Raw genomic sequence first — 26887 nt, 5'->3', positions numbered from 1 at the left:
ATGGATTTCCTCCTGGCGCTGGTGCTCGGGTCCTCGCTCTACCTGCAGGTGGCCGCGGAGTTCGACGGGAGGTGGCCCAGGCAAATAGTGTCGTCCATCGGCCTGTGTCGTTATGGTGGGAGGATTGACTGCTACTGGGGCTGGGCCCGCCGGTCCTGGGGACAGTGTCAGCTGGCTTCCAGGAATGAATGTAGTAAAATAGGAAAATAGAATTAACAAAGGCTAGAGGAAGAAAAAAGGGTAGAATAAAAGCCCATGTATTTTAACGATCAGTCAGCAGTTGACAGAGTTGGTACCCAGAAGCATTGGGAATGGAATACAGATAGGTGTCTCCACCAGTATCTAGTATTAGGATCCGGTATTAGGAGGCTCTGCAAAGAAATCAGTGTGAGAATTTTTTGTATCAAATTTGTATGTTATTATTTTTGTATTCATTGAGTATCAGTATAAAAAGTCATTACCAAAAAACCCCATATCTGCTCAAAAAAATAACCAGCAATGGTGAGACGGGCTAATAATCCTCCAAGGAATATAAGCAAAGCAATCAATGGTATCCATTGAAGTAATAGGCATGCAGAGGTAGAACATCTTTGCTGACTAATCCTTACTGAAACGTGGCACAGTGGAAAACATCCTGGCTGCACTATCCATGCAGGGCAGGGTTCAAGTCCTGGTTCTACCATAAAACGCAGGTGGCTCTGGGCAATGATCCACTATGATCCACTTGGCTCAATAATGTTTATTGAATACCTGTCACCCGCCAGATACTGTCCTGTCATGTGGAATATACCTGTGAATGAAACAGACAAAAACTCCTTGCTTCTGAGAGGGTTCCCATCCTAGTAGGTTCCTGCACAGTTGCTGCATGCACAGCCATCCCAAGTCTGGGATAACTTCTCAAGCTTTGGGCGTGGACACTGAGTGTCTGGAGGTGTCTCCTCCACCACACTCTTATGTGATATGGGATACATGGCAATGGTTCTGATTTGCAGTCAGTGGCTGCAAATGACCCTAACCACAAATCCTTTACAAATGTTGTCCCAGGAGTTGACTTTTCTTTTCTTTTCTTTTTTTTGGCCATGCCGTGAAGCTTGTGGGATTTTAGTTACCTGACCAGGGATCGAACCCAGGTCCCCTACAGTGGAAGTTCTGGGTCCTAACCACTGGACCGCCAGGGAATTCCCAGGAGTTGAGTTTTCTTTTCTTACTTGACAACAGCTAGTTTCATGAAGACATTTGCTTCCCCAAACCTACGACTTCATTAACTTGGACAGGCTTGTTTCCTCCTAGGTTTTGGCCAGCTTGCCTGGGGCTCACCCAGCCCTTTGGGGTACATTTTGCAGCCTTCCCCAGTCCTTTGACTTGGGGCCAGTCAGTCCTCTTCTTTTGTTCAAGTCAAACAGTTCTTCTGACGTTTCTCCTTGCCTGTTTCCTTTGAAGAAAGACACCTCTGTTAAGTCATTATTTGAGCCAGAAACATGCAATTTGTTGGCCCTGATCACTAGACTTCCACCATGGGAGGTAGACGGTTGGTTCTGGGAGTCTAGTTTAGGATGAGAAAGCAATGCCTAACATTGTACATGTTCCGTTAAGTGTTAGCGTCATCAAGTGACATCGTTGTTAAACTTGGACTTGCTCTTGAATTCATTAGGATCTTTATTGTGTTTATATTAGCAAAACCAGACAAGTTCCAGGGAGTTTTAGGTGTGCCAGGGTCTCTCTCTCTCTGTTTATTCAGATGGAAGAGTTCAGGACCTTCTATGGTCCTGGTCCTTACTCTTAGTTCCTCCTTCTAGCACTTTTCTGTTGTTGTTAGGGGTCTTCCATGTCCTCTCCTTCCTTTCCAGCCTCCAAAGTCTTGTCCTTCCCTCCTCCCTGTCCAGCAGACCACCCTCCATAGAGTTGGGTCAACAGGGATAAGCTAGTATTTATAATTTTAATAATTATAATAATAACTCAAGTATGGAAAGACAACTTCTGAGAGGGATTTGAAACATAGTAACAGTTCCTTTTAAAATTATAGCATCTTTTTTTTTTTTAAAGTTATTTTCTTATACTTTACTGGTGGGATTCCGAATTGATACAACTTTTTTTTTTAATTAGTTAATTAATTAATTAATTAATTTATGGCTGTGTTGGGTCTTCGTTTCTGTGCGAGGGTTTTCTCTAGTTGCAGCAAGTGGGGGCCACTCTTCATCGCGGTGCGTGGGCCTCTCACTATCGCGGCCTCTCTTGTTGTGGAGCACAGGCTCCAGACGCGCAGGCTCAGCAATTGTGGCTCATGGGCCTAGTCGCTCCGCGGCATGTGGGATCTTCCCAGACCAGGGCTCGAACCCATGTCCCCTGCATTGGCAGGCAGATTCTCAACCACTACGCCACCAGGGAAGCCCTGTAGCATCTTTTAAATCAATGAAAATGTATATGGCACCCTGATGTATGAAACAGAGTTGTCTGGTTGAGGTAGAGAGAGGAGGTCTATCCACTTAGCCTCTCCCTTGAACTCATGGTTTATAGTCACCAAAAACATCTATCACCAGGACAAGGTGAAGCTAGTGGCATTCAGTTCCATTTCTACTTATGGAAGAGCAAAATTCTTTTCTGTTTAAGTCTTAGGTCCTTGTCTTTGGGTTTTCACTGCAACTACTTTCTCTACAACCATCTAATCACGTACTGGCCAAGAGTCCCTGTGCGCTACGCTTAGATCCCCGGTCATCTCCCTCTTTTCACTCCTTCATGGATGGAAAGAATAGACATAGCCACACTTGAGGCTTGACTGCCACTTGGTGGCAGCATACTCAAAACAATAGGTTTAAATTTCTAAGAAGCACATGTTTTGAAGGTTGACTCTTCAACCTCAAACTGGTGGTAATAGCGGCACGATGATAGATGAAATGAGACACAAAGCAGACAAGTTTTGGCAAATGAGACAGTGTATAGAGGAAAGAAAATTTCATCACCTGAGGAAGGAGCCAATTTTGATGGAGGGAATCCAGGTGACTATGGGGCAGCATACAAGCCTAACAAAGAAGGCAAAAGGTCATAGATAAGTTTCTAATTCACAGTTTTGTTCAAGATCAGCCATGTGTGCTGTGGGTTATTACACTGATGCAATAGTAGCCCCAAATACTACCAGGCAAGGTATTCTGAAGGTCACTGAACAGAAAGGCTCACAGACCAAATTAAGATGGTCTAATCACAAGGCTTAAGTCCATTTTAAAAACAGCAAGAAGCAAGGGGAAAAGTGATGAGTAAATTAGACCATGTAAAGTAAGGTGCCAGGGGGTGGAAGGTTCATACCTGCTCCATATAGGATTAGGCAATATTGACATGTCCTCTCTCCTCTGTTGCATGCACCTTCCCCTCTGTTGGTGTGTTTAAGAGGACCAGAGGGGTTCCAACAGATGGAGGGTGTCTGGAACCAACACACATGCTTACTTCATCAGAGAGACACTGGAGCAGGTACACCTGGCCACAGCAACAGTTCACCTATTAGCCTGCTGGGTATCTGTGAATTTTATCTGCATTCTTTGGGAGACAATGCCTAGGGCCAGAATGGAGCCATACTGGGTGTTACCAATGATTGGCCAATTTAGGATGACGTGGCTATCAATGCACACATGGCACGCTCATGACTTCTGACTTAATCTTTCCATTACTTTCTTTCTATAAGTGGTACTCTTGTTTGTTTCACCAAATATTGTTTCATAAATACTCTATTTTTAATATGGTGTGCTGTTACTATCTTACTGTATATCTTAATGCATGATATAATTTCTTTCTTTTATTTTAACATCTTTATTGGAGTATAATTGCTTTACAATGGTGTGTTAGTTTTTGCTTTATAACAAAGTGAATCAGCTATACATATACATATATCCCCATATCTCCTCCCTCTTGCGTCTCCCTCGCACCCTCCCTACCCCACCCCTCTAGGTAGTCACAAAGCACCGAGCTGATCTCCCTGTGCTATGCGGCTGCTTCTCACAAGCTAGCTATTTTACATTTGGTAGTATATATAAGTCCATGCCACTCTCTCACTTCGTCCCAGCTTACCCTTCCCCCTCCCCGTGTCCTCAAGTCCATTCTCTACATCTGTGTCTTTATTCCTGTCCTGCCCCTAGGTTCTTCAGAACCATTTTTTTTTTCTTTTAGACTCCATATATATGTGTTAGCACACGGTATTTGTTTTTCTCTTTCTGACTTACTTCATTCTGTGACAGACTCTAGGTCCATCCACCTCACTACAAATAACTCAATTTCTTTTCTTTTTATGGCTGAGTTATATTCCATTGTATATATGTGCCACATCTTCTTTATCCATTCATCTGTCGATGGACATTTAGGTTGCTTCCATGTCCTGACTGTTGTAAATAGAGCTGCAATGAACATTGTGGTACATGACTCTTTTTGAATTATGGTTTTCTCAGGGTATGTGCCCAGTAGTGGGATTGCTGGGTCGTATGGTAGTTCTATGTTTAGTTTTTTAAGGAACCTCCATACTGTTCTCCATAGTGGCTGTATCAATTTACATTCCCACCAACAGTGCAAGAGGCTTCCCTTTTCTCCACACCCTCTCCAGCATTTATTGTTTGTAGATTTTTTGATGATGGCCATTCTGACTGTTGTGAGGTGATCCCTCATTGTAGTTTTGATTTGCATTTCTCTAATGATTAGTGATGTTGAGCATTCTTTCATGTATTTGTTGGCAATCTGTACATCTTCTTTGGAGAAATGTCTTTTTAGGTGTTTTGCCCATTTTTGGATTGGGTTATTTATTTTTTTGATATTGAGCTGCATCAGCTGCTTGGATATTTTGGAGATTAATCCTTTGTCTGTTGCTTCATTTGCAAATATTTTCTCCCATTCTGAGGGTTGTCTTTTCGTCTTGTTTATGGTTTCCTTGGCTGTGCAAAAGCTTTTAAGTTTCATTAGGTCCCATTTGTTTATTTTTGTTTTTATTTCCATTTCTCTAGGAGGTGGGTCAAAAAGGATCTTGCTGTGATTTACGTCATAGAGTGTTTTGCCTATGTTTTCCTCTAAGAGTTTTATAGTGTCTGGCCTTACATTTAGGTCTTTAATCCACTTTGAGTTTTTTTTTGTGTATGGTGTTAGGGAGTGTTCTAATTTCATTCTTTTACATGTAGCTGTCCAGTTTTCCCAGCACCACTTATTGAAGAGGCTGTCTTTTCTCCATGGTATATTCTTGCCTCCTTTATCAAAAATAAGGTGACCATATGTGCGTGGGCTTATCTCTGGGCTTTCTATCCTGTTCCATTGATCTATATTTCTGTTTTTGTGCCAGTACCATGCTGTCTTGATTACTATAATTTCTTTCCTTGTCTCCAAACTCCCTGTTTATTCATGATCTGTATTTGACACTTCCTATGTGTTTTGTCTATGTCTTGAGCTACCAGCTTACTTTACTTCTATGCTTAACACTTATTATGAGTTTCATTCATCCTGTTTTTCTTTCTTTCTTTTTAGGATTAGAATTGAATATTCTTAAATAATAAAGCAAGCACCCATTACCTCAGGCTTCTGCTTTCCCATCTTTACAATGAGTAAGAATTTTTGCCCCATCTGTCTCTCAGGAATGCAGCTTCAGGTATTTTCAAGAACCATATGATTGGAAATCATTAAAGTGTGAGTGGGTCAAGAGACGCAAAGGGAGAGATACTCGGGGGGTTGCTATAAGCTTTGTGATATGTGGACTGTGGTAGTTTGTTGACAAGGAATGAACTTGGCCTTGGAGTCAGATGTGAATAGACTTGGATTTAAACAAAATTGGATTTGAGTTGAATTGGATTAGAACCCCAGCTCTGTCTGCCACTGAATGTGGGCAAATTGCTTAATTAAATGCAGCTTCTGTTTTTTCATCCATAAAAATAGAATTAATAGTGTTTCTGTTTCTGGAACTCTCCCTACCCAGCAGTCAAGCGCTCTTTGGGACCTGGGATAACATAGTGGAGACAGAGGCTGTAGAATCTGAAGAGATTGGAGTCCAAGATGGTTTCAAAGAAATAAACTTCACACAGATTTCATGTGTGTTTTCTCCAGACTTTTTGCAATTCCATCCCCTCTCATTTCCACCAGCACCTGTAACCAACAATACACACAACCAAAGCAGCAAGAGAACGAGTTGTCTATATTACCCTTGTGAAAAAAATGAATACACAGAAACCTCAATTAAATAGAGTCAGGAGACCAGCAGGGGAAGCTCTCACACCCTGTGATGATAGTAGAGCCCAATAAGAAGAAGGAGTGCTTTTCTTTCCTGGCAACAAGCCATAGACTCTTTGTTTACTATAGCCCTCCCAACTTCCTTTTCCCTGCTCTAAAATTTTGAGTTCTCTTTCCCTTGTTGTGTGGAGTTTTGCTCATGGCTCACCGTGGTTGCAGACCCTGAGTTGCAATTCTTTGCTGATCCTGAATAAACCCACTTTTGCTGGGGAAATAACTGGCAGTCTATTTATTTTGGTCAACAGTATGGGGATCCAGAGAATACCCCTGATGATTCCAGGGCTGGTGGGTAAACTGGTGCAGTACCCACACTGAGCCCATTGTTGCTCTCTGCTTTTCTCACCAACCCTGGATTTGGAATGCTCCTCTTTCTCCTGAATCTGAGCTTCTGCCCTCTTTGTGTTTGGAAGCTCTCCAGGTTTAATTTGAGATCTATTTTAAGATTATGTCTTTTCTGGTCAAGGTCTTGTTCTGTATGCAAGTACTGGTTTGGCACTTTGGTCTGATTTTGAAATCAGACTGTTTCATTGGAACTGGCTGGCCTTTGACCCATTCCTTCAGGAACAGGGGCTGTTTCATTGGAACTGTGCTGGTTCAGCCTTGGGCCCATTCCTTTGGAATAGGAGCTGGTCTGTGGGAACTGGGCTTAGAAACCTTCAGCCTGGCTCCTCAAGGACCACGTTGTTCCCTTAGAACTGGCTGGTATTAAGCCTACAATTTGTTTGAGGTATTTGAGCTACTGGAGTTGCACACTATTTCTCTTATTTGAGTTGTTTAAACTGTTTTGAGATGTAAGCTATTTATGCTGTTTGAAAATTATTCTCTTTCTCTAGAGAAAGTCTTCTGAGAAATGGGATCCCAGTTATCTACATATTTTGAGGGTACCCTCCCTACAGGTACTCTAGCCTATTATATATTTAATAACCACCATCCTTCCTCATTCACATTTCTAACTAAATGGACTGACCTAGCCAAAGGCAATTTAGACTATCAATGGCTATTACGGGGAAGTTGTGAACACCTCAAAATTACTTTTCTTAAAACTGAATTGGGGACTTCCCTGGTGGCCCAGTGGTTAAGACTTCACCTTCCAATGCAGGGCATGTGGGTTCGATCCCTGGTTGGGGAACTAAGATCCCACATGCCTCACAGCCAAAAAACCAAAACATAAAACAGAAGCAATATTGTAACAAGTTCAATAAAGACCTTAAAAATGGTCCACATCAAAAAAAATCTTAAAAATAAAAACTGAATTGGACTACCATAGCTCTAAAATTTCCAAAACTGAATGGAATGCCTATTTCAGTTGGTATTTTGAGGATTCCATATGTTATCAAAACCCAAAATTGCCTCTCTGCAAAATTAGATTTTAAGATTAACTGAGGCAAACAAACCATTAAAGAAAGATAAATGGCTTCTAAAGTCTCAGGCTCCATTTCATTGGCTTTTAAATCTCAGGCCACACCTCCAGCGCCGTCTTCCTCCTTCCCTTCTATGCTGCCTACATCTCCTCTATACCCTCAGCTCCCATTACTAATTCTCTCAGCCAGCCCTTCTTTTTCTCTGAAACTCTTCCCATTCCATTTTCCTGTGAATTTATCAGAGCCTGTCCTTTTTTTAAAAAATATTTTTATTTTTTATTTTTTAAATTGAAATATAGTTAATTTACAATGTTGTGTTAGTAATGTAATATTTTTATTAATTAACTGCCAAACATACATCTTTGATACTTTTTTCTTCTAAATTTCTTGACTGCATACTCTTTTTTTTTAAATTAATTTTTATTGGAGTATAACTGCTTTACAATGTTGTGTTAGTTTCTGCTGTGCAGCAAAGTGAATCAGTTATACATATACATATATCCAGTCTTTTTTAGATTTCCTTCCCAGTTAGGTCACCATACAGCACTGAGTAGAGTTTCCTGTGCTATACAGTAGGTTCTCATTAGTTACCTATTTTATACATAGTAGTGTATATATATCAATCCCAATCTCCCAATTCATCCCACCCTCCTTACCCCTTTGGTAACCATAAGTTTGTTCTCTACATCTGTGACTATTTCTGCTTTGCAAATAAGTTCACCTGTACCATTTTTCTAGATCCCACATATAAGCGATATTATACGATATTTATTTTTCTTTCTGACTTACTTCACTCTGTATAACAACATATAGGTCCATCCAGGTCACAGCCTGTCCTTTAAAATGAAGCCTTCCAAGGATACAGAGGCTAACCCCTTAATTTCTTATACTCCCAGGACTAAAGCTGAACTCCAACCATAGTCAAAGATTTTCCCAAAGTAACCAAAGATCCTCACAGATTTGCTGAGGAATTTAATATAGTTATTCAAACTATCAATCTGGTTTCTCTGACTTATATCAGCTAGTTCATATGCTTGTTGGTGAAGGCCAGGCCAAGCATTGGATGAAAACCACTAATGGCGAATATCCTGAAAGGTCTGTAAGTACAACCAAAAGACCAGCCCACTAACTTATATGATCAGGCTCAGGGAATTGCTAGGCAACTTCACTGGGAAATTCCTGGGGATTTTCCAAAGCCTGTAGATTGAAACCAGATTTAGACTTCCTCACAAAAATCTGATGAACCCGTTCATGACTATTACAATGGATGTCAGATTATTTTAAAAGAAAAGTCTGGTCTTCCTTCAGATATTGATTCCACCTGGATAGCTTTTAACCCTGTGTTTATTGATGTGCTGAACTGGGACCTTTTCCTTCTAGTAAAAAGGATCAGGATGGAATGGAAACTATGTCCATACCAGGTTTAGTTAATTTGTCAAACCAGCTCTCTCTCATTCTAGATGAATCACCTCAAAGGAAGACTACCAAAATTCTTAATCTTCAACACCAGCAAATGAAGGCACCCCCCCTCCCCAAACCCAAAGGCTTCTAGTTTCTGCTATTATTGCAAAGAGCCAGGGCATTGGAAAAGAGATTGTTATAAATTTAAGTGCTTCAGGCACTTTCAGTCTTCTAACCAGACTTTCCAATGTCCTCCCAGTTCTCAGTAATGGGGCTCTGAGGAACTACAGGGGCTCTTTCCAGTCCTTCATCTTAATCAGCCTGGAGAACATTTCTCCAAGTTGAAGATGAATCTCTTCCAGTCCTAACTGACAGTAGAGCCACACTCTCAGTGCTCAACCACACTACTATAAAACAGTCCCTGCCATGGAGTCCTAAAAGAGTTCAAATAGTGGAGATCTCTAATAAATCTGAAGAGGTTCCTGTCTCTGAACCTATTCCCTTTGGTTTAGCCCTTTGAGAGATGCACACCCTTTTCTCCTTAGTTCTTCTACAACTTTCCATTTATAAGGCCAAGACTTCTTAGAGAAGTACCATGCCAACATTTCTTTCTCCCCAAAGGGGGAAATAATTCTAGAAATTGACAGTGGTCATAAAAGCATCCAACCAGGTAAATTAAATGACCCTTTGATATCTTTTATTTGCTGTCTCTGACGGTACTAGAGCTGATTCTGGAAACACTGCTCATTTGTCCCTAGTGCATCAGCTACCAAGGCAAAATCTCCAACTGATTTTGGCACAATGCACAGCATATCTCCCATAAAAATTCAAAAAGATCTCTTCAAACCTCTTTCCAGAATTAATCAATACCCAATAAATAAGGAGCACTTCAAATCCTAACATCCATAATTTATTACAACTCTCAAGGTCTCATTATTTTGCACTATTCCCTGTAAGATTCCTGTTTTACTGGTGAGAAACTTAAGGACCAAGGATGGAGGTTTTTCAGGGACCTCCACTCAATAAACATCATTGTTATCACTTAAACCCTGTCATTCCTACCTCCCCGACACTACTGACATCTATTCCTACTGGAAGCAAATTCTTTACTATAATTGATTTATGCAGTACATCCTTTCCTATTCCAGTTGATAAGGTTAGCCAATACCTTTTTGCCTTCACCTGGCATGGACAGCAATGCACCTGGACAGTAATGCCTCAGGGTTTTACTGAGAGTCCTTATTTCTCACAAATCCTGAAGGCTGACCTATGATATAAACCTCCCTAGGAGTTCTATGCTATTGCAATATGTGGATGGTTTCTTTCTTCTTTTCTTCTTCTCAAGCTTCCTCACAGGAAGACAGCATCCGCTTGCTAAAGCTTTTAGCCATAAAGAGATATAAGGTCACCAAAGGAAAATTGCAGCTTGACCAAAGCCATGTTCAACATTTAAGGTTTATGATATCAGAACAAGGGATACACCTAGATCCAGACAGACTTCATGGTGTTTTAAGTTCCCCCAAATCCAAAACTAAGCACCAATTGTGAGATTTTCTTGGGCTGGTTGGTTATTGCTGAAATTGAATCCCAAATTTCTCTCATGGTCAAAACTTTGTATGTTTTACTAAAGAATAACAACCCCAACTTATTTTTTAATGGGAAAACCAGACAACATAGCTTTCAAGGTCTTAAAGGAAAGTTTGATGAACCCACCTGCCCTTGGCATCCCAATTATCAGATTCCCTTTTCCTTTTTGTATATAAAAAGGAAGGGAGGACTTCCCTGGTGACACAGAGGTTAAGAATCTGCCTGACAATGCAAGGGACACAAGTTCATTCCCTGGTCTGGGAAGATCCCACATGCTGCGGAGCAACTAAGCCTGTGCGCCACAACTACTGAGCCTGTGCTCTAGAGCCCGCAAGCCACAACTACTGAGCCTGCATGCCACAACTACTGAAACCCACACGCCCTAGAGCCCGTGCTCCAAAACAAGAGAAGCCACCACAGTGAGAAGCCCACACACCACAACGAAGAGTAGCCCCCACTCACCACAACTAGAGAAAGCCCGTGCACAGCAACGAAGACCCAATGCAGCCAAAAATAAATAAATAAATAAATTTATAAAATAAATAAACAAATAAAGGTCTGAGCCTTTCGAATGGGCTATCCTGTATATTTAAAAAAAAAAAGGAAGGGAATGCCCTTGGGGTACTCACCCCAAAACATGGAGACCATCACAGACCCATATGGTATCATAGCGAGCAACTGGACCCTGTGGCACTGGGATACCCCTTGCCTTGGCGCCATCATAGCCACTGTGCTTTTGGTTAGGACCATGGAGAAAATTGTTGTGGGATTCCCTTTAACCATTTTCGTACCGCATGCATTTGAAGCTCTCCAGAATTGCCGTCACACTCAACATTTCTCTTTCAGCCTCCTCACATAACTCTTTTACATTGTAATAACCTTAACCCTGCTACTCTTCCCCCCTCTGTCACTGAGGAAGTCCTTCACAACTGCTTGATGCTGATGGATCACATTCTGACTCCTCGTGGTGATCTACAAGAAGCTTCTGTGGGTAACACTGAGTTCTCATGGTTCACTGATGGTTCTTATTTAAAGGTGACGGTATTGTGCTAGGGATGCTATTACAGCTCCTTTTGATGTTGTTGAAGCAGCATCTTTACCTATGGCTGCTTAAGCCCAACAAGCTGAATTACACACTGTTACACAGGCTTGTACTTTAGCCAAGGACAAAACTGCCAATATTTATACTGATAGTAGTTATGATTTTGGAGTAGCTCATGATTTTGGAATGTTGTGGAAACAACATGGTTTCCTTACTTCCAGCAGAAATAAAATTAAAAGTGACTTCTTTGTTCAGGAATTATTAGATGCAATATTTTACTGACTGCTTTAGCCATTATCAAGATTTTGGGGAGTTTTAAACTTGACTCTCTGGAAGCTAAGAGAAACAACTTGCTGATATTTCCACAAGGAATGCTGTCCTTAAAGGGACCAACAGCAGGCAAACCTCTGTCATGGTACAAAGTGATATCTCCCCAAAAGATAACTTAGAAAAACTGGCTAGAGAAGCCCAACAATTGGCCTGAGAAAAGGAAAAACAAGATTGGAAATTCAATTGTTGGTTTGATAAGAAGAGAAAACTCAGATTTGGACCAAATAACCCAGTCCTAACTGGAGACTCTAAAATTCCCACTCCTCACCACTGTACCTGCATTAAACAATTGGTCTACTGACAAAAATGATAGCATTCATGAGCTGAATATTGCTGAGGGAATATTAAAAAGGCTGCAAAATTGCCTACCTCACTTGTCCCACTTGTCCAACAATACAACCTGGGGAAGCCTGTTCCTACTGCTCCTGGACATTTAAAACTGCTTAATGAACCATTCACAGTCTGGCAAAAGGATTTCATACAACTTCCTCCATCTCATGGATATAAATATGTTTTAGTCATCATCTGTACGTTTTCACACTGGACTGAGAAGCCTTCCCTTACAGACAGGCTACTGCCTCTTCTGTTGCTAAAGTCCTTTTGGAAAAGATTATCCTTACATGGGAGGTCCTCTCAAACTTCATAGTAATTGAGGAAACCATTTTACTGGTCAAGTACTTCAATAAGTTTGCATTGTTTGGCTGGTTATAAACATTTTCACTGTGCTTACCACTCTCAATCCTCTGGTTTAGTTTTATGCACTAATGGTGCTGTTAAGACACAATTGGCATTTCCTCTAAGATCAGGAGCAAAACAAGGATGTTGCCTCTCTCCACTTTTATTCAACATAGTTTTGGAAGTCCTAGCCATGGCAATCAGAGAAGAAAAAGAAATAAAAGGAATTCAAATTGGAAAAGAAGTAAAACTGTCACTGTTTGCAGATGACATGATATTATACATAGGAAATCCTAAAGGTGCTACCAGAAAGATACTAGAGCTCATCAATGAATTTTGTAAAGTTGCAGGATACAAAATTAATACACAGAAATCTCTTGCATTCCTATACACTAACAACGAAAGATCAGAAAGAGAAATTAAGGAAACAATTCCATTTACCATTACATCAAAAAGAATAAAATACCTAGTAATAAACCTACCTAAGGAGGCAAAAGACCTGTACTCAGAAAACTATAAGATACTGATGAAAGAAATCAAAGATGACACAAACAGATGGGAGAGATATACCATGTTCTTGGATTGGAAGAAACAATATTGTGAAAATGACTATGTTACCCAAAGGAATCTACAAATTAAGTGCAATCCCTATCAAATTACCAATAGCATTTTTCACAGAACTAGAACCAAGAAATCTTAAAATCTGTATGGAGACACAAAAGACCCTGAATGGCCAAAGCAATCTTGAGAAAGAAAAATGGAGCTGGAGGAATTAAGCTCCCTGACTTCAGACTATACTACAAAGCTACAGTCATCAAAGCAGTATGGTACTGGCACAAAAACAGAAATATAGATCAATGGAACAGGATAGAAAATCCAGAGATAAACCCACACATTTATGGTCACCTGATCTATGACAAAGGAGGCAAGAATATACAATGGAGAAAAGACAGTCTCTTCAATAAGTGGTGGTGGGAAAACTGGACAGCTACATGTAAAAGAATGAAATCAGAACATTCTCTAACACCATACACAAGAATAAACTCAAAATGGATTAAAGACCTAAATGTAAGACTGGATATTATAAAACCCTTAGAGGAAAACATTGGCAGAACACTCTCTGACATAAATCGCAGCAAGATCTTTTTTGATCCACCTCCAAGAGTAATGAAAATAGAACCAAAAATAAACAAATGAGACCTAATTAAACTTAAAAGCTTTTTCACAGCAAAGGAAACTATAAACAAAATGAAAAGACAACTTACAGGATGGGAGAAAATATTTGTAAACGAAGCTACTGACAAGGGATTAATCTCCAAAATATACAAACAGCTCATGCAGCTCAATATAAAAAAAAAGCAACCCAATCAAAAAATGGGCAGAAGATCTAAATAGACATTTCTCCAAAGAAGACATACAGATGGCTAAGAGGCACATGAAAAGATGCTCAACAGAACTAATTATTAGAGAAATGCAAAGCAAAACTACAATGAGGTATCACCTCACACCAGTTAGAATGACCATCATCAAAAAATTTACAAACAATAAATTCTGGAGGGAGTGTGGAGAAAAGGGAACCCTCCTACATTGTTGGTGGGAATGTAAACTGGCACAGCCACTATGGAGAACAGTATGGAGGTTCCTTAAAAACTAAAAATAGAGCTACCATATGATCCAGCAATCTCATTCTTGGGCATATATCCAGAGAAAACGATAATTCGAAAGGATACTTGTACCCCAGGGTTCACTGCAGCACTATTTACAATAGCCAGGACATGGAAGCAACCTAAATGTCCACCGATGGAGGAATGGATAAAGAAGATGTGGTACATATGTGCAATGCAATATTAATCAGCCATAAAAAAAGAATGAAATAATGCCATTTGCAGCAACATGGATGGACCTAGAGATTGTCATACTAAGTGAAGTAAGTCAGACAGAGAAAGACAAATATCATATGATATCACTTATATGTGGAATCTAAGAAAAATGGTACAAATGAACCTATTTACAAAACAGAAATAGAGTCACAGATGTAGAAAAGAAACTTATGGTTACCAAGGAGGAAAAGGCGGGGGGATAAATTGGGAGATTGGGATTGACATATACACACTACTATATATAAACTAGATAATTAATAAGAACCTACTGTATAGTACAGGGAACTCTACCTATACGGGAATAGAATCTAAAAAAGAGTGTATGTATGTATATGTATGATTCACTTTGCTGTACAGCAGAAAATAACACAACATTGTAAATCAAATATACTCCAATAAAAATTAATTAAAAAAAGACACAATTAGCAATTTTTTTTTTAAATGAGAAAGGCATTGGGCTAGTTGTGGGGGAAGCATAGAGATTAATAAAACACAGCTCTTTCTCTCGAGGAGATTATAACTTATCCGGAAAGAGAAGCACTTACTCAATAACAGTAACACGAGGTTGAAGTAAACATAGTCCATCCTTGTTATTCATGGATTCTCGATAGAATTATTTATTGAAATCAATACTCATGGTGCTTTCACAGTCATTCAAGGCCACGTACACAATGGTGAAAATTTTTTGGTTGCTTGACAAGCATGTTCCCAGCTGAGGTTTTTCACAGCCTATTTAGTACCAGTGTATAAAGATGATACTACTTAATATTCATGGAACAGTAAACACTCTTTTAACTAATTTCATATCCAATACCTCAGAGAAAAGATAATACAAGAAAATCAGCTGAAGTACAGGAAGGTTTTTTTTTTGTTTGTTTGTTTTTAACATCTTTATTGGAGTATAATTGCTTTACAATGGTGTGTTAGTTTCTGCTGTATAACAAAGTGAATCAGCTATACATATACATATATCCCCATATCTCCTCCCTCTTGCGTCTGCCTCCCAGTCTCCCTATCCCACACCTCTAGGTGGTCACAAAGCACTGAGCTGATCTCCCTGGTGCTATGTGGCTGCTTCCCACTAGCTATCTATTTTACATTTGGTAATGTATATATGTCCATGCCACTCTCTCACTTCGTCCCAGCTTACCCTTCCCCCTCCCGTGTCCTCAAATCCATTCTCTACGTCTGCGTCTTTATTCCTGTCCTGCCCCTAGGTTCTTCAGAACCTTTTTTTTTTTTTTTTTTAGATTCCATATATATGTGTCAGCATACGGTATTTGTTTTCCTCTTTCTGACTTACTTCACTCTGTATGACAGACTCTAGGTCCATCCACCTCACTACAAATAACTCAATTTCTTTTCTTTTTATGGCTGAGTTATATTCCATTGTATATATGTGCCACATCTTCTTTATCCATTCATCTGTCGATGGACACTTAGGTTGCTTCCATGTCCTGGCGATTGTAAATAGTGCTGCAATGAACATTGTGGTACATGTCTCTTTTTGAATTATGGGAAAACTACAAATTTTTAAAAGCTAAAAATGCCACCAACATCACAAAAATCCAGAAAGTATTATTTAAATGCCTGACACAGCTCTATCCTACAGGCAACGGACCCTGCTGCTAGTGTGGAAAGAAGTCAGTATGGTGATACACCAAAATCAATGCATACTACTTGCAGAATTTAAAAAAAAAAGGATGTTTTAAAAAAATCAGTAAGTCTGAATAGCTGATAGACTCTTCTTTACCTTTGTCATAAAGTAATAAATCTTAGGCCTGACAGATTTTTAACGTGGCTGCCGGTTACGCAATGAGCTGGGAGTTCCTGCTGAGTCGTTGCTGTTCAGCCACGTTTCCGCAGCGGCTGGATGGGAGACTGGTTGAGGCGTAGGTAAGGTCTGCTGAGCGTTTTCTTTATTCCTTTAAATTTTGGCAGCGCTCAAAATAAGGGCCTGAGAAGAGCCTTGCTTGGTTCTGAGGCTCCCCTACAACTTAGGTTTATGAGTTTTGTGACCTTGGGGAAGCTACTTACCCTCACAGAGGCTGAGTTTCCTTTTCTGTAAAATGGGGACAAGAAGAGAGTCTACCTAAATAAAGGGTTGATGGCAGAACTAAATGTATTAACACACACAGAGGGTTTGGCTCAGCACCGGACACAGAGCTGGGACCCCAGTTTGCTTTATAAGTGAAGAAGCTGCCAGCAGAGAGGGGGTGAGTAAATTGCCCAGTCTTATCGTGCTAGGTCAGAAGCAGAGGTGGAAGAGCGCCTGGGTGTCTGCCAGTCTGGGTTCCTTCACTGCTCACCTCAGATGGCGGTGGATGCAGGGTTCAGGTATCAGGATCAGTGGCTTTCCTGGGAGTGAGTTCAGTGTCTTGCAGTCGAAGGATAAAAGCGGAAGGAAATAAGCAAGAGTTACACAGAATTAAAGCAAATTTAGACTTTGGCGTTGCAGAAGTCCTTCCCAGCTTTCATGTTGCCACTGCAGCAATACGACCCAGGAGAAGCTAGTAGCCATGACAAATGATCCTATATCTCAGTAGTTTAACACCACCAACCTGCATACCCCATCAGGCAACACCAGACAGGTGCTCCCGCTGGGTCCCCTTTCTGGCATCTCACCTCCAGGACTGACACGGAGATCCAGGCTCTGCCATTGTGAAGCTTAGCCATCAGGAGTCCCTCCTTTCTGGAGAGAGCGAGCATGAGGGATCACATGAACATTCTAATAGCAGGCTTGGAAGTGGCGGCAGCGTGGTGACTCACAGCCCCTGGCCAGAACACATCATGTGGTCACTCCAGAAGCAGCAGGGGCTAGATTAAGTGTTATCACCTGTGTGCCTTTCCCTCTACAAGGGGAGTGAAGGGGTTTGGAGAACACATAGAAATGTCTTGGCCTTGCTCCCTGACATCTATTAAGGGTTCCCACACCCAGACTCAGGCTAGATGCTTACAGACACGGTGCCTTTGATGCACCCAACAACCCCATGGGGATACTATTATTATCCACCCCATTTTACAGATTTGGAACTGGGGGATTAGAGAGTATAACTTGCTTATGATCAGAATGCTGGCATTTGGCAGGATTCAAATCCAAGTCTTACTAACTCAGGGTTTTTCAACCTCGTCACTATTGATACATTTGACCAGATAATTCCTTGTTCTGGGGACCATCCTGTGCGCTGTACAATGCTTCCCAACATCTCTGGCATCGACCGGCGAGATGCCGGTGCCAGCCCCTGCCCCCATGGAGTTGTGACAACCAAAAATGTCTCCAGATGTGCCCTGGGGGGTAAAATCCCCCTGTGTAAAAACCGCTGCCCTGACACCACGGTGGGGAGGTGAGAAAGATAGTAGACATCATCATTATCACAGAGGATGAGGGACTTTGTTGTTAGGGAAGACTTTGAACACTGATATCAATCTCTGACCCAACCTGGAAAGGCAGGTGAGCTCAGTTTTTTTTTTTTTTCTGCTTTATGATGAAAAGGACAAAGCCTGTTTATTCATTCCTTCATTCAATAGACATTGCTGAGCACCTACTATGTACCAAACCCTGATCTAGCCTTTGAGGACAAAGCAAGTAAGAAAACAAAAATTCCTGTCCTCACAGAGGTTACGTTCAAGGCAGTAAGTGAAGAAGTGAAGCACGTGGTATCTCAGGCAATGATAAAGGCCACAGAGACAGAGTATGCAGGTGGGACCAGGGAGGGTATAGGAAGGCTTGTGGGGACTTACAGTGTTAAATAAGGTGGCCAGGGATGGCCTCACTCAGAAGGTGACATTTGAGCAGAGTCGCAGAGTCGCAGTAGGGGAGGGGTTGAAGTGAGCTGACGTCTCAGGGAAGAATGTTGTGCAGGGAACTGTAAGTGCCTAGGCCCTGGGGCCTCCTTGGCAGGCTGAGGCTCAGTAAGTGCAACCAGAGCGGAATTAGGAGGTGGTGATGAGGTCACAGGGCTGGTGGAGGGAATAGTGCTTGTGATGTCCACGGTGACTTATCCAAGGCCATTTCTAGTAGCAATTCCAGGATGCAAGCTCAGACTTCGGAGCTCTCCCTTCCAGCTAAATCAGGTTGCACGAGCCACTTTCTCCTCCGCACGGGCCGTGTCCTGGAACCAGACCCTCACCTGAGTCTGTGACTCACCTGGCTGGACCAGTGCTTGCAGCACATGGGGAGGCGGTGAGGGCAGGTTGTGATGTATAAGTGGAGGAGGTCTGCTGGCTCCCATCCGAGTCCGAAATAGCCTGTCCTGAGCACAGCCTCCTGAGCACAGGCCTCTCCCGTGGTGGAATCAGCAAGACGTTCTCACTCCTGCTTCTGGTCCTTGCTACAGCCTGCGTGTTCTCCGTGGGGGTTGGGCTGTGGGCTGTCGGCAACCATTTCCTCACTGCAGACATCCCTGCAGCCGTTGGCCACCCCGTGAAACTTCAGGTCCTCCGTTGCTTCTTCCAGCTGTTGGTGACACGGGTGAGTTTTGTGTTTTATTTGTCTGCTCTTTCTGAGGATTAAGGAGGGAGCTGGGGAAACACGCGCCAGAATCTTCTAGTTGAATTAATAGTCGTATCATGGCGGTGGAGGCTGACAGCATATTTCAGACCTGAATAATTCCTATCGGGTAACATGGTCCTTAACCTCTTCCTGGTGTTTCTCAAGCTGGACTGGGCTAAGAGCCACAACATCCAAAAAATGATTCACTGGGCTTCCCTGGTGGTGCAGTGGTTGAGAATCCGCCTGCCAATGCAGGGGACACGGATTCGAGCCCTGGTCTGGGAAGATCCCACATGCCGTGGAGTAACTGGGCCCGTGAGCCACAACTACTGAGCCTGCGCGTCTGGAGCCTGTGCTCCGCAACAAGAGAGGCCGCGATAGTGAGAGGCCCGCGCACCGCGATGAAGAGTGGCCCCCGCTCGCCGCAACTAGAGAAAGCCCTCACACAGAAATGAAGACCCAACACAGCCAAAAATAAATAAATAAATTTATTTAAAAAAAAAATGATTCACTTTCTCAGGTAACAGAGAAATTCCATCCTGCCTCCTGTCTTATTTTCTTCACGGCACCCACCACTCTGTGAAGCTGTGACGATAGGAATAACCTTCACAGGGCCCTTGTTACTACCTACCTGCTACCTAGAAGGTAGCAGGTAGGTAGTAACAACAACAACAACAATAAAGAAATGTAACAACAACAGTAACACAATGAAGAAATGTAGCAGATGGATAAATTAGGACAGATGAGCAAAACTACAGAATGTGACTTTTTAGAAAAATATTTTGCTGCTTTTGAGAGATGGAAAACTGTTTCTGTCCTATAGTCAGATTCCACTCATTGTTGCTGGTGTGTGTAATTTAATCAGATCCTTGGAAGGAGATCATGGTGAGGATCTAGTACATGTTGCCAATAAGGATTCGCTGTACTTTTCCAGAAGGGCTGACAGAGACTGAATATAGAAAATATGTTTCTTAAGTCTCTTACTTCATGAAAAGTGAATGCAAGCACCTGTTCTCACTGCAGACCTTGAGGGAGGAGAACCCAGGAACCAGTTTTCTTACCTGCAGGGTCAGCTTTTACAAGATGGGATGGTTCAGTTCTGTGGTTTTTCTGGCCTTGACTCTCATAGTCTACACTCCAGGTTTCCAAATATAGTGACTCGGTTTCCTCATCTGCAAAATCAGGGAAAGTAAGAGACCCCACTTCAGAGCATTTGGTGGGGATGCCATGAGTTAATCTATCCAGAGTGGGCTTTACATGCCTGGCACAGAGTAAGCCGTTCATAAATAGTAGCCTTATTGCTAGTTTTTGATTTGTTTTTTTCTACAAAGTTGTGTTGTGTAACTGCTATGTGTCATTCTCCCTTTCCAGCTCGGAGGATCAGTGATGGGCAAGAGAAATAAAGTCCCAGACAAGAGTTGGCCTGCAGGGAGTTTGGACACTCATGGCAGTGGGAGGTGAGGAGGCAGCAATAAATAAGCAAACTCACTACAAATAAACCAAGTGACCGAGTGGCAGGTGCTGTGAGGAGAGTAAAACAGGGCAGTAGAGTGCAGTAGGGCTTCTTAACCTGGGGTTCCTAGAACCCTCCAAGGGTAACAGAATGCAAAGAGCCCATGAATTTGGATGGGGTGGAAATTGCGCCATTTTCACTAACCTCTAATGCAAATGTAGTATTATTTCCTTCCATTATGCATGAAGGGGACAAACTACCACTGGGATAGCAGAACCCTTGACTTTGTCACCAAGAGGAATCACGGATATCTTCAGAGCATATTATAGCTACTGCAGAGATTGCAAAAAATCTCATATGTGCCTCATTCCTTTGAAATTATGGTAGTATTAGACCAGCCACTAGATCTTCTATTTAGTGTGCTAATAAGGAAGCATATAAGGTATATTATTACAGCATATTTACTCTAGTATTTTGATAACCATATTTCAGTAAAATGTAATAATCCCATGTATTTTATTTTATGTATTCAAAGGTATTCTGTGATAAGGTCCACGAGCTTCACTAAAAGCCAAAATGGCCTTGGTACAGGAAAAGTGAGGAACCGCTGGAAAGAGAATGCCTGGGGGAGAGCCCACATTACTTGTTTATATTTATTTTTTATCATGCAAACTTACAGACATAACTCAAAGGAGACAGAATAATATAAAGAAGCCCCAGGCACCCAACCCATAGCATTCGTGATTATTGACTCCCAGCCAATCTCATTTCATCTGTGCTCCCACATTTACCCTCATTCCCATTTTCTCACGAGTGGATCCTGGACATGGTATTATTTTATCTAAAAATATTTCTGTAGGTATCTCTAAAAAATAAGAACTGTCTCCCCATCCCTTTTAAAAAACATAACCACAATGCAGTCATCACGTCTTAAAAATAGCAGCAAATGCTCAGGATGGCCATGTTGACTAGGGTGGTCCAGAGGGCCTCCCTGGGAAGAGACGTCCCGTCCAGGCTGAGGTGGGAGGCGTTCCAGGTTAGAGGGACCCTCGAAGGGTGGCCAGAAACCGGGTTTGTGGGGCTGGGTGTCCGGTGTCTCGGGAGAGAGGATGGAGAGGGGCTGGTGCTGGGGCATCGTGGGCCTGGGCGGGGGCGGATTTTCTGCAGGTGTGATGGAGGCACAGTGGGGGGACCTGCAGGGCTGCGGTCCAGTCTGCCCTCCAGCCGCTCTGCGGAGGGTGCCGCGGTGGCAGGGCTCCGGCACGGCACACGCTGAAACCCTCCCCGCCCCATTTCCTCTTCTCTCACCAACAGGGGACGATTTTTGAGAAACTGAGAATCTGTTCTATGCCCCAATTTGTCCGTTTCATTCACGATCTGGCGCCTCTCAAGAAGGATCCGGATGGGATAGTCAAGGACCTCTGGTACGGGACGATCCCCGTGAAGCTGTACCAGCCCAAGGCGTCCTCAAGCACCCTCAGGCCTGGCATCGTGTTCTGCAAGGCGGTGGGGGCATCGTACGGAGCTTGAGTAAGAGTCCTTCCCTCAGACCACCCTGCCCCCCGCCCCCCGCCCGGAGTGTGATCTTCTCAGAGCGGAGCTGGCTGGACACCCACCTTCCAGCGGGCGGTGGCGCTCCCGTCATCTCCCCAAGGTCTCAAAGCTGCTATTATGACCAGGACAGTTAGCGGGGCCCAGATCATTCAGGCTAAGATATGGAGTGTATTGACCACTTTCTGGAGGTGAGGATATAGATATCTATAGTACCTATGTATATATATGCCTGTGTATGTGTATCTATGTATGTGTCTGTGTGTATATATATGTGTGTGTGTGTATATATGTATATAAATATATACAATTCACGTAACATAAAATTAACCATTTTAAAGTGTACAGTTCAGTGGCATTCAGTACATTCAAATGTTGTGTGACCACCACCTCTATTTAGCTGGAAATAAGGATTTCAAAAAAAATAAAAATAATTAAACACACAATTGTGTTTCACAGTAGCTATTGATGAAGACAAATTCTGGTACAGACAGACAGTTTTTCTCAACTCTTTTTTTTTCTCAACAAAGAGTTGCGAAAAATTAATGAGGGAAAAAATGCAAAATTGAGACAATGTTATTGTTTTAATTTTTTCCATCATGAATTAGGGAGAAAAACCACCTTTATATAGTGCTTTCTAATCTGTGGAATGCCAGGGTCGTGTAGTCTTTGAGAATAAGGGATTTAATGTGACCATGGTTTTGATTTGGTCTGCATTATCAATGATAGTAATAGCCAATATTTATTGGTTGACTTTTATTAATATTAATATTTACACGGCAGATACTGTGGAAGCTGTGTATATGTAGGATCTCATCTAAGCCCCCAACAGCCCTATCACTGTCTTTATCTCCATTTTACAGAAGAGGAAATTGAACCCCAGGGAGGTGAAGGGACTTGCCCCCTACTACTTCAGGTCAAGCTAAAAGGAGGCAAATTTGGGATTTGAACTTGGGTCTGAATCCAGAGCTCACCCCCTGAACCACTGTGCTCCATGGTCAGACAGCTTCTCAGATGCTGTGAATGAATTGTAGAATTGATGGGGTTGGTGGGGGGTGAGTCTTAGAGAAAGTTGTTGAGACAGTGCCACAGAGGAGAGCTAGTGAGAAGGTTGAGAGAGGAAGGCTGCTGAGAGCTAGAGGAGAGTCTGCAAAACCTTGTTAGAATCAACCTAGGCACTCCGTCTGTCATGGTTGTTAGTGAGAAGGGCAGTTGAGGATGGCTGGCAAAGGAAACCCACTAGCCTTCCTAGCTTGAATGTTTCAAACCTTTCATTTTCTAGAAACTCACCATGGCTTATGCTGTCATTTGTGCAAGGAGAGTGACTCAGTGGTTCTAGCAGTTGGGTGAGTAAGGGGAAGACGGAGAGGTGCTGGGATTCCAGGAGTGCCAGGGCAATGATGGGGAGGGAGGCTGGGGGTGGAGGGACAGCAGGAGCAGGGGACGGGCTGGGAGAAGCCAGTGAGCAGGAGGGCAAGGAAGAGGGAGAGGAAGGGAGAGACAGGGAGAGGCAGAGATGGGGCACTCCTTCCTGCGGGTGGCCCTTAGGTATGTTTGAAGGATGCCTTTTGAGCACTGCATCATCTGGAAACTGGATGGCGTTGGGGGGTGGTCTTCGTGAAGCAAATACAGTGCAGAGCTTCACAACCAGTGCACATCTGGGTGGAACACTCTTCACGGAGCAGAACAGCCCTGCACATTCCGAACTCTTAGCACCTCCCTCCACTAAATGCCCACAGTGCCCTGTGCTGTAAGCCCGACAACTTCAAACACTGCCACATCATTTCCAAGTGCTCCCAAGAGGGAGGTCCACCCTGGTGAGAGCCACAGAAGGAAGAAGGAAAAATTAAAAAGCCACTCTCTCTCTTAACCAATCTGGGAGTGTCACCACACAATCTGGAACCTTGAAGGGGCAGGAGAGACCTGGGACGGGCCCTCCCTGGGTCTCCACATCAGGCAAACTGGACAGATATGAGGAGCATACTGAACACCATAGTGGTGTGGGCTCGCCCTCCTGCCCTGCTGCCTGACACATCGTCACCAGGGCCAGGGTGCTTCCTCCTGATCAAGCACTTCCTGAAGTTTTATTTAAATGCCACGTTCCATAAAGAAATATCCACTGCCAACGTCTTGGTGGGAATACAGCCAGTGGAGTAAGTAAAAATTACAGAAGTCAGTCCTGGATGAGAGAGAGAGAGACCTGGAGAAACTCCTCACTTTACAATTCTTGGCTCCAAAACCATTTCTGCAATGGGATGGAAATCTTGACCCAGTTGTTGGCCACTATATGCCTTACCGTTCTGGCTGTGCTGAACCAAGAGATCATCAGTAGAATATACTAGCAAATCCCTGCAAGAAAGTTATTTTATGACTCCAAGGGAGATGGCGTTTTGGAGTTGAAAGCATTGTTGTCCCAGCCTGAACCTAGGGTATCTTAGAACAGGGAGCATCAGAATAGAAATGGCTGACAGAAGATTTGTTGAGTCCATAAAGTATTCTTTTTTTTTTTTTAAAATTAAATTAAAAAAAAAAAAAGTGAGGCCAGCATTTAAAATGGTGAAATTTCTTGCCAACCCCAGATTTCTGGAATCTCTTGAAAGATGAGGCGATCTAGCACTGCCAAGCTGGCGTAGCCGCATGAACATGGAGCCACGGTCTGGAGTGGGCGTGGCTGATCTGGAGGGACTGTATGTTAGCTGCTAGCCCCTTCTGGTATTTAAGTCTTCAAGATCCTCCCACAAAACTTGTGAGCATGGCAGGATTACCTATAATCTACACGCAAGCAAGCCTTATAAAAGAATGAGAACAGGTGTGAGTCAGGGAAGCAGCATCAGGTAGGTTCAGAAAGCTGGGGATCATGTTGGCGATAGCTAAGCTGTTGACCATTAGGTGGATGTCAGGGCTCTTGTGGTCACAGACTGTCCCCTCAGTTGGCATTGAGACAGTGGGAATAGCATACCACTTTCTGAGCCTACGTGCCCAGCACTGAAGGCTTTATGTTTGTCACCTAGTTCAAGCTTTCTACCTTAACGTCACCTGCCCAGGCTTCAGAAAAAGACGTTAATGGAAGAAATCCGGGCTGAAGGATGTTAGACACAGGCGTTTTTGGCTGTGTGGTGAGTGGAAACTGTGTTCCTTACTTCCTTTTCCGATATCACAGGATGCTCAAGCATAGATTTCCGGTGATAGTGAGAGACTCCATGGTGGCTACCATCCACTTCTTGAAGTCCTTGAATACATATGGGGCAGATCCAGCCCAGGTCGTGGTCTGTGGTGACAGTGTGGGTGGGGGCGTGGCAACAATAGTTTGTCAAAACCTTGTGGACAGTTCTGATCTCCCTAAAATCCGTGCTCAGATCCTGATCTACGCCGCTCTCCAAGCCCTGGATTTCCAACCTCCTTCTTATCAGCAGAACAAGAACGTTCCACTGCTCAGGCAGAATTTGGCCTTCTACCGTTGGTGTGGTTACCTGGACATCAGCCCCTCCTGGAAAAGCACCGTATTGAAAGGAGCCCACTTGCCTGCCAAAGTCTGGGAAAAGTACAGAAAGTGGTTGGGTGCAGAAAACATTCCAGATAAGTTTAAGAAGAGAGGCTACATGTCCCATGAGCCCCTGAATGAAACTGCCTGTCTGGAGACAAACATCATTCTAGATTTGACGAACTCACCCCTGATCGCAGATGATGAAGTAGTGTCTCAGCTCCCCAAAGCTTGCATCGTGAGCTGTGAGTATGATATTCTCCAGGACCATTCGCTGTTGTACAAGAAGAGGCTGGAGGACCTGGGAGTCCCAGTGACTTGGCACCACAGGGAGGATGGTTTTCACGGGGTGTTGGTCACCCTTGACCTGGGCTACTTGTACTTGCCCTGCTCCATGAGGATTCTGAATGCTGCGGTCCATTTTATAAAAGAGTTGTGACCATCTTTCCTTCCTGCTGCAGTTGCAAGAGTGTGAATTCCGCCATCATCCAGTTCCCATTGGGGCTCCTTGTTGCTGTTGTAGGTGATGCTGAGTAGGGCTGGGGAGAGTGTTGAGGATGCCATCTCCTCTTGCTTCAGGTTCTAGAATCCTAGAATGCATGTTTCTGATATCTAGAAGGAGAGCAGTAGAAGAGACAGGTTTGGGAGGAGGGTGGGGCTCTCTAGCCATGTTCACTGTAGGGAAAATTTGAGCTGACAGTCTTCAGTGACCATTTGCAAGAGTGAATGAGCATATAAAGACTGCTCATGGCCTCCCCGAGGGAGAGTTCAGGCTGCTCAGGCTGACCAGGCTGTGGGCAACAGGAGTGTCTACTTGGCTGGGCCTTGGAATAACCCAGAAACATCATGGGCAGTCTCATGGGCCTCTTCCAATCTGGCTCAGAGGGCAGGGCTCTGATGTCCTAGTGCTGGGTGGACGTGGAGAAACTGGTCTCACCCTTTTCCTCTGGGTACGTGGTGACACTTCTCCCGCCGTTCTCTGCCTCTGAGCTCAGAGTCTCAACTGCTGGGCTGGAAGAGTGAAGACGGATTGGGTAGGTTTTCCATGATGGTGGACACCTAGTGGCAGATGAAGACTGGAGCCACCTGATTGGCGGAGCTCTGGAGATCTTGGAGTCAAAGTCAGGCTTCCAACCAAGGCCCCGGAAGCAACATGTTTGAGGGGCAGAGTCCAGAGGGAAGCTGAGTCCCAAGTCAGAGACCCATGAAGACAAAGTCTGACCAAACTCAACCATGTCCACAGTGGAAATCAGAGGAGGGCCCAAAGAACTGAAGACGTGTTAGTGAGAACTGTATCTGTTTTAAGACACAGAACCAACTCAAACTGGCCTAAATCAAAGAGAGAATGTATTGGCTAATGTAGCTACAAATTCCAGGGATAAATCAGGCATGAT

At 43.2% G+C, this 26887-nt stretch overlaps 1 protein-coding gene across 1 annotated transcript; it reads left to right on the top strand.

Annotated features, from left to right (window-relative positions):
• On the top strand, positions 1-25932 carry LOC133087274 (arylacetamide deacetylase-like 3). Its single transcript, XM_061184101.1, is given in 7 exon segments — positions 1-115; positions 18794-18987; positions 21776-21956; positions 21959-21991; positions 23295-23358; positions 24851-24859; positions 25173-25932. Coding segments are annotated over 7 exon segments (1356 nt in total).
• Positions 25933-26887: the final 955 nt, after the last annotated feature.

The sequence above is a fragment of the Eubalaena glacialis genome, chromosome 3 (genome assembly GCF_028564815.1).
Source record: "Eubalaena glacialis isolate mEubGla1 chromosome 3, mEubGla1.1.hap2.+ XY, whole genome shotgun sequence".
Taxonomy (NCBI): Eukaryota; Metazoa; Chordata; class Mammalia; order Artiodactyla; family Balaenidae; genus Eubalaena; species Eubalaena glacialis.
This window is presented reverse-complemented; position numbering and strand designations above follow the sequence as displayed.